The 12,621-nt window shown below is 47.4% G+C and overlaps 1 protein-coding gene across 1 annotated transcript; it reads right to left on the minus strand.

The window, feature by feature from the left end:
* Positions 1-6,018: 6,018 nt before the first annotated feature.
* On the minus strand, positions 6,019-10,752 carry LOC131890587 (uncharacterized). The gene is made up of 2 exons (XM_059239958.1): positions 9,705-10,752; positions 6,019-9,617 (listed from the first exon to the last, which is right to left on the minus strand). The coding sequence occupies exons 1-2, from the start codon at positions 10,750-10,752 to the stop codon at positions 6,847-6,849; spliced, it is 3,819 nt and encodes a 1,272-aa protein (XP_059095941.1). The 3' UTR covers positions 6,019-6,846.
* Positions 10,753-12,621: the final 1,869 nt, after the last annotated feature.

A 12,621-nucleotide genomic window follows, 5' to 3' on the forward strand; every position in this document is an offset into this window, starting at 1 on the left:
TCTACTTGTTCCCGATTTGGCATTTAATTTGCTCAGTATTTCGAAGGCCTCCGAGCGGAGAGTGTCTGTGGTTTTCAATGGGGTTCATCAGGAACAAGGGCGATGTTCTTATCAGCATTGCGAAGATGATTGACCTTCTGTACCATCTAGATGCTTCAAGCCGGAGCGGGCCATGATTGTGAACCAAAATGAACAAGATTCTGCTTATATCAAATGGCATCGACGGTTGGAACATCTTGGGAGTAATGGTGTCAAGGAGTTGATCAAGGAAAAGATGGTGACGGGAATGAATCTTTATCCGGTGAGGACGGAGATGGTCTGTGAGCCATGTGTCAGTGGAAAAATTAGTTGTTCCTCGTTCCTGCATCAATCTCAGACAATCTCAAAGTCAATCCAGAAGTTAGAACTCGTGCACAGTGATGTCTGTGGAAAGCTAGACGTACCATTTCTCAGTGGAGGTCAATATTTTGTACCCTTTCTTGACGATAAGACGGGGTACGTTTGGGTTTAAAAGTGAAGTCTATCAGACATTTCGCAAGTGGAAGTTGATGGTCGAGAAGGAGTCTGGCAACAGTGTTACAACCCTTCGTACTGATAACGGGGGAGTGTATCTTTCCAAAGAATTCGCCGATTATTTGACCAATGAAGGAACGGATACTCACCATTCCAAATCATCCGGAACAGAACGGTGATTCAGAGAGGATGAATCGGACATTGATTGAGTCTACAATACTTTGTGATGCCCAACTACGGCATCGGTTCTGGGCAGAGGTTGCATGTACGAGCTCCTACCTGTTGAATCAGAGTCCCACTAGAGCAATTAAGGGGGAGACTCCGTATGAGGCGTGAAGTGGGAGGTACGCCATTTGCGTAATGTTGGCTGCATTGCCTACAACCATGTAGAAAAAGGCAAAAGGGGCAAGTTGGATTCGAAATCTCAAGCATTGCTCATGCTTGGGTATGGGGTCGACGTGAAGGGGTGATTGTGAAAAATGAAGAGTGGTCCATAGCAGAGATGTACTATTTGACAAAGAAAACAATTGGTTCAGATTGGGTGAAGGGTGGGGGTGCGTCGTCTTCATTGGAGGAAAATGCGCAGGCCCTGGCAGTTGTTCTGGCCCTCTTAAGGGAGTTGGGGTGCGGCTTTTTCGTGGCTGGCTTCCTCATTTGTGGCTTCTCTCTTCGAGATTGACGGCCGTGGCAAGCAATGGCAAAGTGTCCCGGCTTCTGGCATGATGAGCATGTCGCGTTCTGCGCCGGACATGATCCTGGACTATGCCCCTGGCGAGAACCACATCGATAACATTTGGAGGTGGTAGGTCTCAGTCTAGCCTGGCGTTGGAACTTCTTTGAGTACGGGCCAGAAATTTTTTTGACTTTGACCATGTGTGCCCTAAATTAATTGTTTGGACCATTTTCATTCTGGAGGGAGAGAGAGGCTGTCGCCGAGTCCTCAAAGAGTGTGCCGTTGTTAATTGCCTCCTCCAGGGACCAGGTTTTTTGAATTACTGCATGACGAAGGGTTTGATTGCAGGTCCCAAGAACTACCTGAATTTTGTAGCCATAGTTACTGGGTTGCCGTCGTTGAACTCTTCATTGTCAAACCGCATAGCACAGCGTTCCGGCGGCATCGCTCGGCGAACTTGGACAGGGATTCTCCAGATTTTTGGTGAAGAGCTCGGTATTGCACGATGGCTTGCCACCTTGACGCTTTTGGATGGTATTGACGCCTTAGAGCTGCAATGATGACGTGATGGGTCTGTTCTTCGTTGGGGCATGAAGCTTGTATATTGTGTAGGCCGTTTTCTCCTATGTACCACAAAAGCTTTTTCTTTTTAGCTCTTGAGTGGAGGCCATTTGCGGCGGGATCATCGAGTGGTGGCTCGTCTAAGATATGGTTGCAGAATATCACGAAATGTTCGAGCCAGTGCTCAAACGCTCTGGCCACATTGGTTCCATGGTCATTTGAATTGAATGGGGTTGGTCCATTTGAAGGCCAGGGGACCATTTTGGCATGCGTGGGGTCGTCTAACGTCGTTCGTCAGTAAAATAACGACATATGTAATGGTAAGGACCGTTATTTAAGCATTACATAATTTAAAAATATATCAATTCATGAGACAAGAAATTGTATTATTACCTCCAGCCTTTGTTCGGATCTTGGATTGATGGTGGCCAGAGTGGGGATTGAAGCCAAGTGGGGATAGTACGAGGGGTTTTGGAGGTGAAGAATGCAGTCGGTTGATTAGATTAATTAGTTGTTTGTTCGGGTTCTATCAGGATCAGAGTCCGCATCTGGATCGAATGACACCAAGGAAATGAGGAAGCTTGAGTCCCGGAAGGATCAGGCTTTGGCGCTTATTGCGCTGTCAGTAGATACAGGATTGTTGTATCTCCTGAATGACCCCGTGGATCCAAATGTCGTTTGGGATTCCCTCCAGGATCAATTCCCAAGAAGAAGTTGGGCCAATAAACTTGAATTACAAAAGAGGCTATTCATGTGTCGTCTTAAGGAGGGAGGATGCATCTAGGATCACCTTAAGACCATGACAGAGATATTTCACGAGTTGGCTGTGGTTGGAAGTCCCATGGAAGAAGAGGATCGGGTCGTGCACCTGTTGGCAAGTTTGACAGAGACTTTACAAGTCCTGGTCACGGCCTTGGAAGCGCACGCCGAAGTCCCATCATGGGAGTGCGTGACTGAAAGATTACTCAATGAGTCTCGGAAGCGGACGGATATGTGTCAAGCCCAAGAGGTCGAAAAAAGTTTGGCAGCGACCTTCAATCGGAAAAGGAACACCATCAAGTGTTTCCGATGTGGCAAAACAGGTCAAATCAAACGTAGCTGTCATGTCAAGAACCCTACTAAAACTGGCCGAGAGGATAGAGCTAGCAAAGCATCTGCTAGAGCCGTGGATTCCGATTTGAATGTTGGGCTCTCTGCCCATGTTCTGGCTTACACTATGATAAATGGTGATGCAACATGAACTGTGGACTCGAGGACAACCTGTCACATGTGATTGAATGCAGAGTTATTCCAGTCTTTAGAGACGATGGAGAGTCCCATGGTGATCACTCTCAGAGATGGTAGACGTGTACAAACCAGTCAAAGTGGAAAAGTCGCTTTAGTTATACGAGTGGACAATGTCGGATTGCTGTGCACGTTGTAGCATGATGTTTTGCTCGCTCCGGATCTGTCGTTCAATTTGATCAGTGTATCTAAAGCATCAGACCGTGGAGCACACGTGCCATTTGGAGGCGACAAGTGCACTATACCTATATGGACAGAACAAGTCTGTGATAGCCGTAGCAAGAAGAGATAACGAACTGTATTATTTGGATCAAGTACGAAAGTCTCCAAGAGTGATGATGTCTCAGAGTGAAGACACCGAGAGTCCAGATGATTTCAAAAGATGGCATTAGTGGTTAGGACATCTTGAAATGTCGAGAATAAGGGAATAGATCAAGAAGAATATGGCTGATGGAATGGATTTGTTTACGGTGGACTCAAACCACACGTGTGAGGCCTCCATTCAAGGTAAAATACTTCGCTTGCCTTTCCCAAGCAAGCTGAAGGGAGAGCCACTGAAAAGCTTGGACGACTCCGCACCGATGTTTGTGGGAAAACGGGCGAACCCTCTTTGAGTGGTAAATGCTATTTCGTAACGTTTATTGCCGACAACACCAGATTTGCTTGGATCTACATTCTTAAAAGAAAAGTGAAGTCTTTCAGTGCTTTAAAGAATGGAAGTCCAAGGTTGAGAAAGAGAGAGATGCATCAGTAAGGCATCGTAACAAAAGATCAAGTTTGATAAAAACAGTAGCAAACTTGATTTTCACCCCCAATGATTTATGTTTAATACGTAACTTTGCTATTTAAAGATCAATGATGCTATTGTCTAACACTTCAAAATTTGACGTTTTTACAATACAGTTTTTTCAAATTTTGGCTCGATAAGTACTGGATGAACTATATGTGTAAGCTCAAAATTATTGAGCTTAATTTCTGTACTGGGGTCGAGTTTGTCCGCTAGGTCGAGGTGTGTCCGTTGGGTCGAGTCGTCCTGGGTCGAGTTGTCCGCTTGTTTGAGGCTTGTCCTGGAACGTGGTTGGATATATCGCACGTTTAAGTACAGAGGATAGCACCTACCGATCGCCTAACTCTGCCCTATAAGTCGATTGATTCACCCACCCATCTTGAATATGCCACGACCCATTTGGGCCCCAATGAGTCAGGCACGTTTTCTGCCCAAAGCGTCGAACAGAAGTTCAAAGGATTTTCACTAGAAACACTCACAGGCATAAGATTGCTCTCATGCTATATAGAGTACAAACAAAGTTTGGGACTGTACAGGTACTAGAAGAAATACGAACAGTATCTGCACTACTGCACGTTTTCAAAAGCATTCGTGGAGCTTTTACCCAACCCAAGGTTTTTAATTGCAGTACCGGGGAGGCTCTAACGTCGGGTTTGAGAGCATCATTCAGGCTCCTCTCGAGAAATCCAGGCTTAACTCAACAATGGTGAACGTCCAGCTTATCCTCTTCTTCGGGCTCCATCATTGTTCAGTTTGCTGCCAAAGTTTCCAAATCGCGGCCAACTCTAATTCGTTGGTTGGGATCAGATTATTACGATTATGAATATAACTTGAAATAAAATGAACACGTCCTTTCGTCTTAAACTGCTGGGGATCTTATTCGCAGTAACGGAAAGGTATCCGAAAAATTGTTTCTTTTATTAACCTCGCCAGCCTCAACCGATTGACTCATCTTCAGAGCAATGAGGCTGCTGCTTCCGAACTCAGTGCGGGTTGAAAACACACTGGAGAAGTGATCTCCAAACGCTGTTAGTCCATAGCCTCTACATTGTCTATTTGCTTCCCATCAATCTCAATAAGCCCAACAGGAGTGTTTCATTGTTTCTCTTAGAGTTCGCAGTAAGAGAAAAAATGGCCTTTGGATTCCACCTGATCATCCTAAACGCTCACTCTCCAGTTTGTAGTGGTCATATTCGATGGAGGCCTTAATATTATCCTGCAACCACGTCAACATTTGTCTTTGGTGACTTAGCCACATTACTGGAATCGATGTTGCGCCTCTTCAAGCCTTTTTGCTAGTCTAATACTCTGTACTCTTGTAATTTGCTAAATTGCTGCAAAGGACGGAGGTGATAAACTAACGTCGTTTGGAAATTGTAAGAGAACCTGCGCAGATCGGCAGCTCCTTTTCGTTTTCCTTGAAAAAAGCAAGCAAAACTTGAAAATAGATTTCAAAACATTTGGTATTTTGCTATTTATGATATTTTGGTGTTTTTAGATCTCAATGTTTTTCCTGAACTGTTTGATGTCTTGATATTTGCTAGCCATTCATTCAATCGATCAAATTACGCCTCTTCAGCTTTCTGATATGCTGGAAATTATATATCCTGAAAAAGAAATAAAAAGCAATTTGTCCTTTGACTCACTTAATTTCTTGGCTACTTATCATGTCAAGACCTGTCCGCCACCATACTACAATCTTCAAGAGCTCAGGGCCCTGGGGAGTTGGTAATGGCAAGCAGTTTAATTATTGTAGGCATCAGCACGAAGCCAGTCGATCCCTCCAATGCTTACATACTTAATGATGTGTTCTTTGTCGATGAGGCGGGTGCCCACACAAGGCTAAAAAATTGCCCATATAGGGGCTGTTTTCTTGCTTCCCTGCTCCCCACCCCTGAAATCCCCTGTGCTAGAAGAGGTTAACTAAAATTGAGGGCTCTTGCTCGGATGGATTTGGGAATGCGTTCCTATATATGTTCGAATCTTTGCATTGAAATGTACAACACTCTAGTCTACTGGAATAATAAACCATACCAAACAAGTTAACCTGCATATCAAATTTGGCTCTGGGAGGAACAGCTTGGAAAAGTTGTGGACTCTATGAATAACAAAGATTATCCATGCGTTTATGCCTTTTCAATCACTCGTTGTAATGCTAAAATATTCTTTTTGGAATTGTCGCATGTTCCGTCGCGGGTGGAAGGACTTCGGGTCGGAGGGAGAAGGATGCTCATTCACCAATATTCAATTCAAGAGTCTTTTTATTTTCTGTCTCAGGCTCGCATGTAAACATTTCACAAGTCCTCGTGGATATCCCTCGTTCACACTTCAATACGAATAAAACATTTACATTTTCACCAACACATCATCCCAACTCCCTTTTGAAAAATAATGATATCGATAGTGTTATTAATTCACCAGTTCATGAACATTGAAAACGTTTTGTTGGCTGTCGGTCACGCTGTCCCACGTCTTGTTTCTTGATTTGACGTTTCCTGTCCATTCCTCTTGGCTGAAGCGGTTTCGGCGTCATTGGCGTCATTGACGTCATCGCTGGCCACCGATGTGGAAGCGCCGAACAGATGCTGGGTTAAACCCGGCGGGGCTCGACAGGAAACGAATATTTCTTTCAAGACATCGGCCCGAAGGGAACCGAAGACCATAGCGTCGCGGGGACCGATTGTCCACCACGATGGCATGCTTGTCCCAACGGCGGGTGACAGGATCTTGAACCAACACACACTCACCCACGGGCAACCTCTTGCGCACGCGGCTAGTTCGATCAAAGTAGGCCTTGCGAACTCGCTCATTCTCGCCAACGCAGGCCATCGGCGTGTTCAGACGAGCCTGGAAATCAGAGCAAAAGGCACGCCAATGAATGGGAAGCTTGGAGCGGAGAGGTCGACCAAAGACGCGTTGGGCGGGTGATAACCCGTCCGATCGAGGCGTGTTCCGCAGCTCCAAAAGACCCGTCTGGAATTGGTCCGACCTCCACTCCCTCCGCACTTGGCCAACAGATATTTGAGGCTTATTTAACGTTGGCCTCGGCATGGCCATTGGATTGAGGGTGGTGCGGTGAAGACGGCCGCCATTGCACGCCCCACAGTCTGAAAAAGTCCTGACAAACAGATGAACTGAACACCGTCGCGTTATCGGACCGGAACACGTTGGGCACGCCCATTACCGAGAACAGCCAACGAAGTTCTCGGATTAAAGTGGAAGCCGTAGGCGGCGCATGAAAGCGCTGGATGAAGGGAAAGCCAGAGAATCGACAGGTATAAACCAAATACTCATGGCCTCCATAAGAAAAGAAATCGGCTGATACCATTTCAAATGGTCGGGACGGGTGATCCATTTGAATCAGGGGCTCCGGCGGATTGGATGGCCGAAAATAAGCACATTCCGAACAAGCCTCTACCATATTTGCGATATCGGAATTAAACCCCGGCCAGAAAACGATCTGTCTGGCACGCCGTTTTGTACGCTCTATTCCCTGATGGCTTGAATGCAGTAGAGACAAGATATTCTTTATTGCAGGCGGTGGAATGACAATGCGCGAGCCCCTCAAAATCAAATTACCATCCAAGGAGAGCTCGTCTGACATCTTTTTAAATAAGGAGACATACCCCGATCGAGCTTTTGCCACAATATTCTGTTTGATGGCGTCCCTCAAACAGCCGTAGTCTTGAGACTCACGGGCATGGGACGACAAGTCTTCCAATGTCAGATCTGATTCGTGGGCTTTAACCAAGGCCACCTGAAGGTTGGAGGGATCCGGATCCAAATCGTCGATCACCTCGGGGATAGATATCGGGGCCCGGGACAGAGCATCTGGGATGAAGTGGGTCTTTCCACACCTCCACTCAACCGTGAACTTGAAAGAAGAAAGACGGGAACGGTAATTCAAGATCCTAGGATTTTCGATGGCATTAAGCATTTGTTGATTGAAAATCGTTTGCAGTGGTTTATGATCTGAAAGCACCTTGAAGTGTTCCATACCGGCCAAATACGTTCGACATTTGCGAATAGCCCAATAAATGGCTAGCGCTTCCAACTCCACAATGGCATAACGGGTCTCTGCGTCCTTCAAGAAGCGTGAGCCACATTGTATCAGTCGCCATTGGTCTTCCAGACGTTGTAACAAGACGAACCCCAAACCCTTCAATTTTGATGCATCCGTCTGAAGCACCGTCTCTGCCCCAATCGTGTACATACCAAGGATAGGAGGGGATGTGAGAGCCCTCTTGACCTCATTGAAAGCAACCACATGCTCGGGAAGCCACAAGAAGGTGTTTTTGGTTTTCAAAAGGCCTCTCAAAGGCTCGGCGGTTTTGGCAATGGAACTGGAGAACTGGCCCAATTGATTGACCAGCCCAAGGAATGAACGGAGATCGCGGCGGTCCTCTGGAGGGGGGAATCGCCTAATGGCATCGACCTTTTCTGGGTCTGCCTCGATCTTGTTCCGAGAGATGCGAAACCCAACAAAGTCGATATCCCTCGCTCCACCGATCACGCTCTTCTTGGCGTTCACCGTCATTCCATACCGGACACAACGCTCAAGAATATTACACGTTAAGCGGATTAGGTCCGGGTACTCCTTAGCACCAGCAGCCATATCGTCAATGACTTTCTGTACGTTTAAACCGGACATGGCGATATCGCCTCTATAAGAGAAAGAATCGCCGGTGGAAATGAACCCCATAGGTGAGCGAAGGAAACGATATTTCCCAAAAGGAGTGATAAAAGTTGTCAACTCTTGGGAATTGGGATCTAAAGGCATTTGCCAGTATCCCTTGACCAAATCGAGTTTTAAAAAATACTCATCCGTAGATTGAAATCCAGAGATGGCCTCAGCCGGGGTCTTCGTAGGGTGGATAGAACGCACTACCTCGGTGTTCAATCGGGTCAGATCCACGCACAATCTGAATGATCCGTCTGACTTGGGGACCACGACTATGGGATGACACCATTTCGTAGGAACATCACCCACAGGCTCAATTATCTTCTGGACACACATCGCCTCTAGCATGGTCTGTACTTCTTTCATTTGAGGGATTGGGATCTGGCGGGCCGTGTTAATAGCGAATGGGATTGCTCCATCTTTCAGGGTAATCACCATTGGGTCACCCACGATAGGACCTCGCAATGGTTTCAAGGAGGAGGCATCAAAGGCAGCACTGTAAATGGATCTAAGCTTAGCCTCGGCATTTGAAAAATCACTCACAGAAGGACATTTTGGAAGTGATGAAATCCATTCTTCACGAAGATTCAACGGCCACACGTGCTTGGTCGGATCGAGGGGAGAACCCAAGGCCTTCGGAATAGCTGACACCATGGGTTGTGGAAAGGCAGGACCAACAATCCCAAGAGCTCGGCATGCATCCAATCCCAAGTATGCATCATCTAAGTCAGAACTGACTACCACCGTTACGTCTTGAACTCTGTGTTCCTTGTCCAAAGACAAATCCGCCTGGAATGTACCAAAAAGATTCAAGGCACGACCATCAACTCCCGAGATATTCGCCTCGCCAAAACGTGATTCAATAGGGGTCATTTGGCACAAATCTGAATCTCGAAATTGATTGATACCCATAATGACTACGTCGGCCCCAGTATCAGCGCAAAATTGGACTCTCACTGACTTTGAAGATCCAGAAGGGGTCACTTCGACATTGACCCGGTTCCCACGGTCGGGGAACGACGTCGAAGCCACGCATACGTGTACACCACTTGCCTTCTTGTCCTCCCTCTGGCGGCAAACAGGCCTCCAATGGCCTAATCGACCGCACCCATGGCACTCTGATTTGAGAGCAGGACAGTTTTCACGGGCATGCTTTCTAGTAGAACCACAAAGAGAACATGACCCGGATGAATCGGATTTCTTACCGAAATGGTCCGCCTTTGTCCCCGGCCATTTGCCCGATTTCCCACCGAGTTTTCGGTAGTTTGATTTGGCAGCGTTAACAGTTTGATCTTTGTGAACGGCAAAGGATAACGAGGATCGCGGGCGGGAACCAAACTCGTGAACCCCATTGCGTGAAGTTTCTAACTCCAAGATGTGTCTCCGTGCGTCGTCGAAAGTAGACGGGTTCCGTTCCATCGTTTTGGCCTTGTCAGAGTCATCTCTCATGCCCTGTAATAATAAGGCAATGAGAAGACGGTCCTCGGTTACCTTGGAAGCATCAGCATAATCCGCAAGCTCTCGGATAGTGCCGCAAAAGGACGTGTAATCCTGGCCCTCAGTTTGGCGAACAGCTAGAAGGTCACGCATGTCGAGATGGACATTACGGAGGCTGCGAAGATGATCTTCCAGAAGGTCCAGAATCTCTGTCACGGGACGGCCGGTTTCCATTTTGATCCCAAGAGAATGGACGATGATCTTAAGGAACCCTGGGCTACAGCACTCCCAGAAAAGGCCGACCTGGATGGCTTGATCACGTTGATCTAAAGAGGTAAGACGGGCATAATTAACCCATAAGGGCCGCCACCTAGTGAAGACCTTGTGGTTGGTATCCTCATGTAAAATTGGGGGTTTCTTGGCATCCACTTTGGGCAATGGCAAAGGGGGAATACCAGAACCACGAGCGGGGTCAGGCTGGTTACCTCCGACAGCTTGAAGATTTGAAGCATCCACGTCTCTACGAAACCCAATGATAATAGATTTGGCCTTAAAAAAGGCATTAGTTTGTTCGTCTACGGCCGAATCTGCATCGTTTGCATCGGCATCAAGATGACAGATCACTTGGTCCTCGGCAAATAGATATTTTTGCAGACGATCGTCCCAATGGCCCAAGAAGTTCTCCAAGAGAACTGGATCGTCACCCAGGATGTAATCATCGAGGGCTGATTGGGCGGATTTCCGCGCTCGAGTCAAGGCAGACTTAAATCCCCTTCGGCTCGCCTTAAGCGAAGCAATTTCGTCCCTTTTCGACATACCGCGAAGAAGGGAAAAACCACAGAAAGAGAGCGTCCCCAAACCCAAAAATCAACACGCCGGAACGATGCCGGATGGATACGCACGAGATGACGTCGAGACCACGGAGTGATATCCAGGGAACAGGCCGCAGACGGTTAGTTAAACCGACTGCGCCATCGCATGTTCGTCGCGGGTGGAAGGACTTCGGGTCGGAGGGAGAAGGATGCTCATTCACCAATATTCAATTCAAGAGTCTTTTTATTTTCTGTCTCAGGCTCGCATGTAAACATTTCACAAGTCCTCGTGGATATCCCTCGTTCACACTTCAATACGAATAAAACATTTACATTTTCACCAACACATCATCCCAACTCCCCTTTGAAAAATAATGATATCGATAGTGTTATTAATTCATCCAGTTCATGAACATTGAAAACGTTTTGTTGGCTGTCGGTCACGCTGTCCACGTCTTGTTTCTTGATTTGACGTTTCCTGTCCATTCCTCTTGGCTGAAGCGGTTTCGGCGTCATTGGCGTCATTGACGTCATCGCTGGCCACCGATGTGGAAGCGCCGAACAGATGCTGGGTTAAACCCGGCGGGGCTCGACGAAGGAAACGAATATTTCTTTCAAGACATCGGCCCGAAGGGAACCGAAGACCATAGCGTCGCGGGGACCGATTGTCCACCACGATGGCATGCTTGTCCCANGGCCAAGCAAAACGTATAGCCACGTCATGAGCAGTGGGGCGGGGACCGGCGTGGGCTAGGGCGTGAATGGTCAAGAAGGCAGCAAACTTGAAAGGCTCGGGCACAAGGGGGCATGGGCAAGGACCAGACATCTAGCAGAGGACTTGAGCGCCGTCAAACTCAACATAATCAAGGGAGAAACTTTGGCAAGACCAGACGGCGTCCACCCGCATTGGCTGGGCTGCGGCCAATTCAGCGTAATCCAAGGAGTTGGGAGTGATTGCAGAAACCATGCCAAGTTCTGGATCTGGCAGGCGTGACAGTGTGCGACTATATTGCTACTCCTGATATGTGTCGTTGAATATCAGAGGTGAATTGCGCTATGAAGCCCAGGTGCGTTGTTTGACGTGGAGAATGGTCCGTCGAACTGTTAAGGGCAAAGCATGCATAGCGATTTATGATCCGTTTAAACACAGAATTTTCGTCCTTCCACATGATGCCGAAAAGACTTAATTGCGAGGAAAATACCCAAGAGCTCTTGATCAAAAGCAAAGTATTTGACCTCTGCTGGCTGTAACTTCTTAGAGATGAATGACTCTGGGCACCACCGCCCATCTTGACCTCGTTGGAATAACTCTGCCCTGACGGCATACTGGGAGGCATCAACCGAAATGGCGATCTCGGCATCCTCTTAGATCTTGAGCTGCCTCTCCAACAAATCAGTCTGCTTTTTGGCAGCGCGAGCCTGAGCTTCAGCGGCTACACGGGTTTGACCCTTTATCAGTTCGAGACCGTGTTGACAAGGTTCTTGTTGGCCTCGGCAGACTCAGCAATGGCGGTCGACGTGGGAGGTGCCACTGCGTTGAGGTAAAACGTGAAAGATCACGTCGGGGTCACCACTTTGGCGTATACACTTAGTAAGCAAAAGGACACGTCTATGGGGACGTTTAGGCAAGCTCTGGCAGGTTCCTTTGTTTGCTGGTACCAATGTCAGCGATGCAAGTTTGGAGCTTTAAACATGTTTTTGAGAAGCTGACCCTTCTTTCACATTGCTATTTGAGGAAAGGTCAGCTTCGTAAAAACCAGATTGAAACGCCAATCTTGCACATGGAGTACTCCATGTCTTGCATCACTGGCATTGGCAGGCAAGTTTGTTTGCTGGTACCAGCGCTTGCCTAAATGTCCGAATAGGAGGTCGG

Source organism: Tigriopus californicus, chromosome 11 (assembly GCF_007210705.1).
Source record: "Tigriopus californicus strain San Diego chromosome 11, Tcal_SD_v2.1, whole genome shotgun sequence".
In the NCBI taxonomy this organism is placed as follows: domain Eukaryota; kingdom Metazoa; phylum Arthropoda; class Copepoda; order Harpacticoida; family Harpacticidae; genus Tigriopus; species Tigriopus californicus.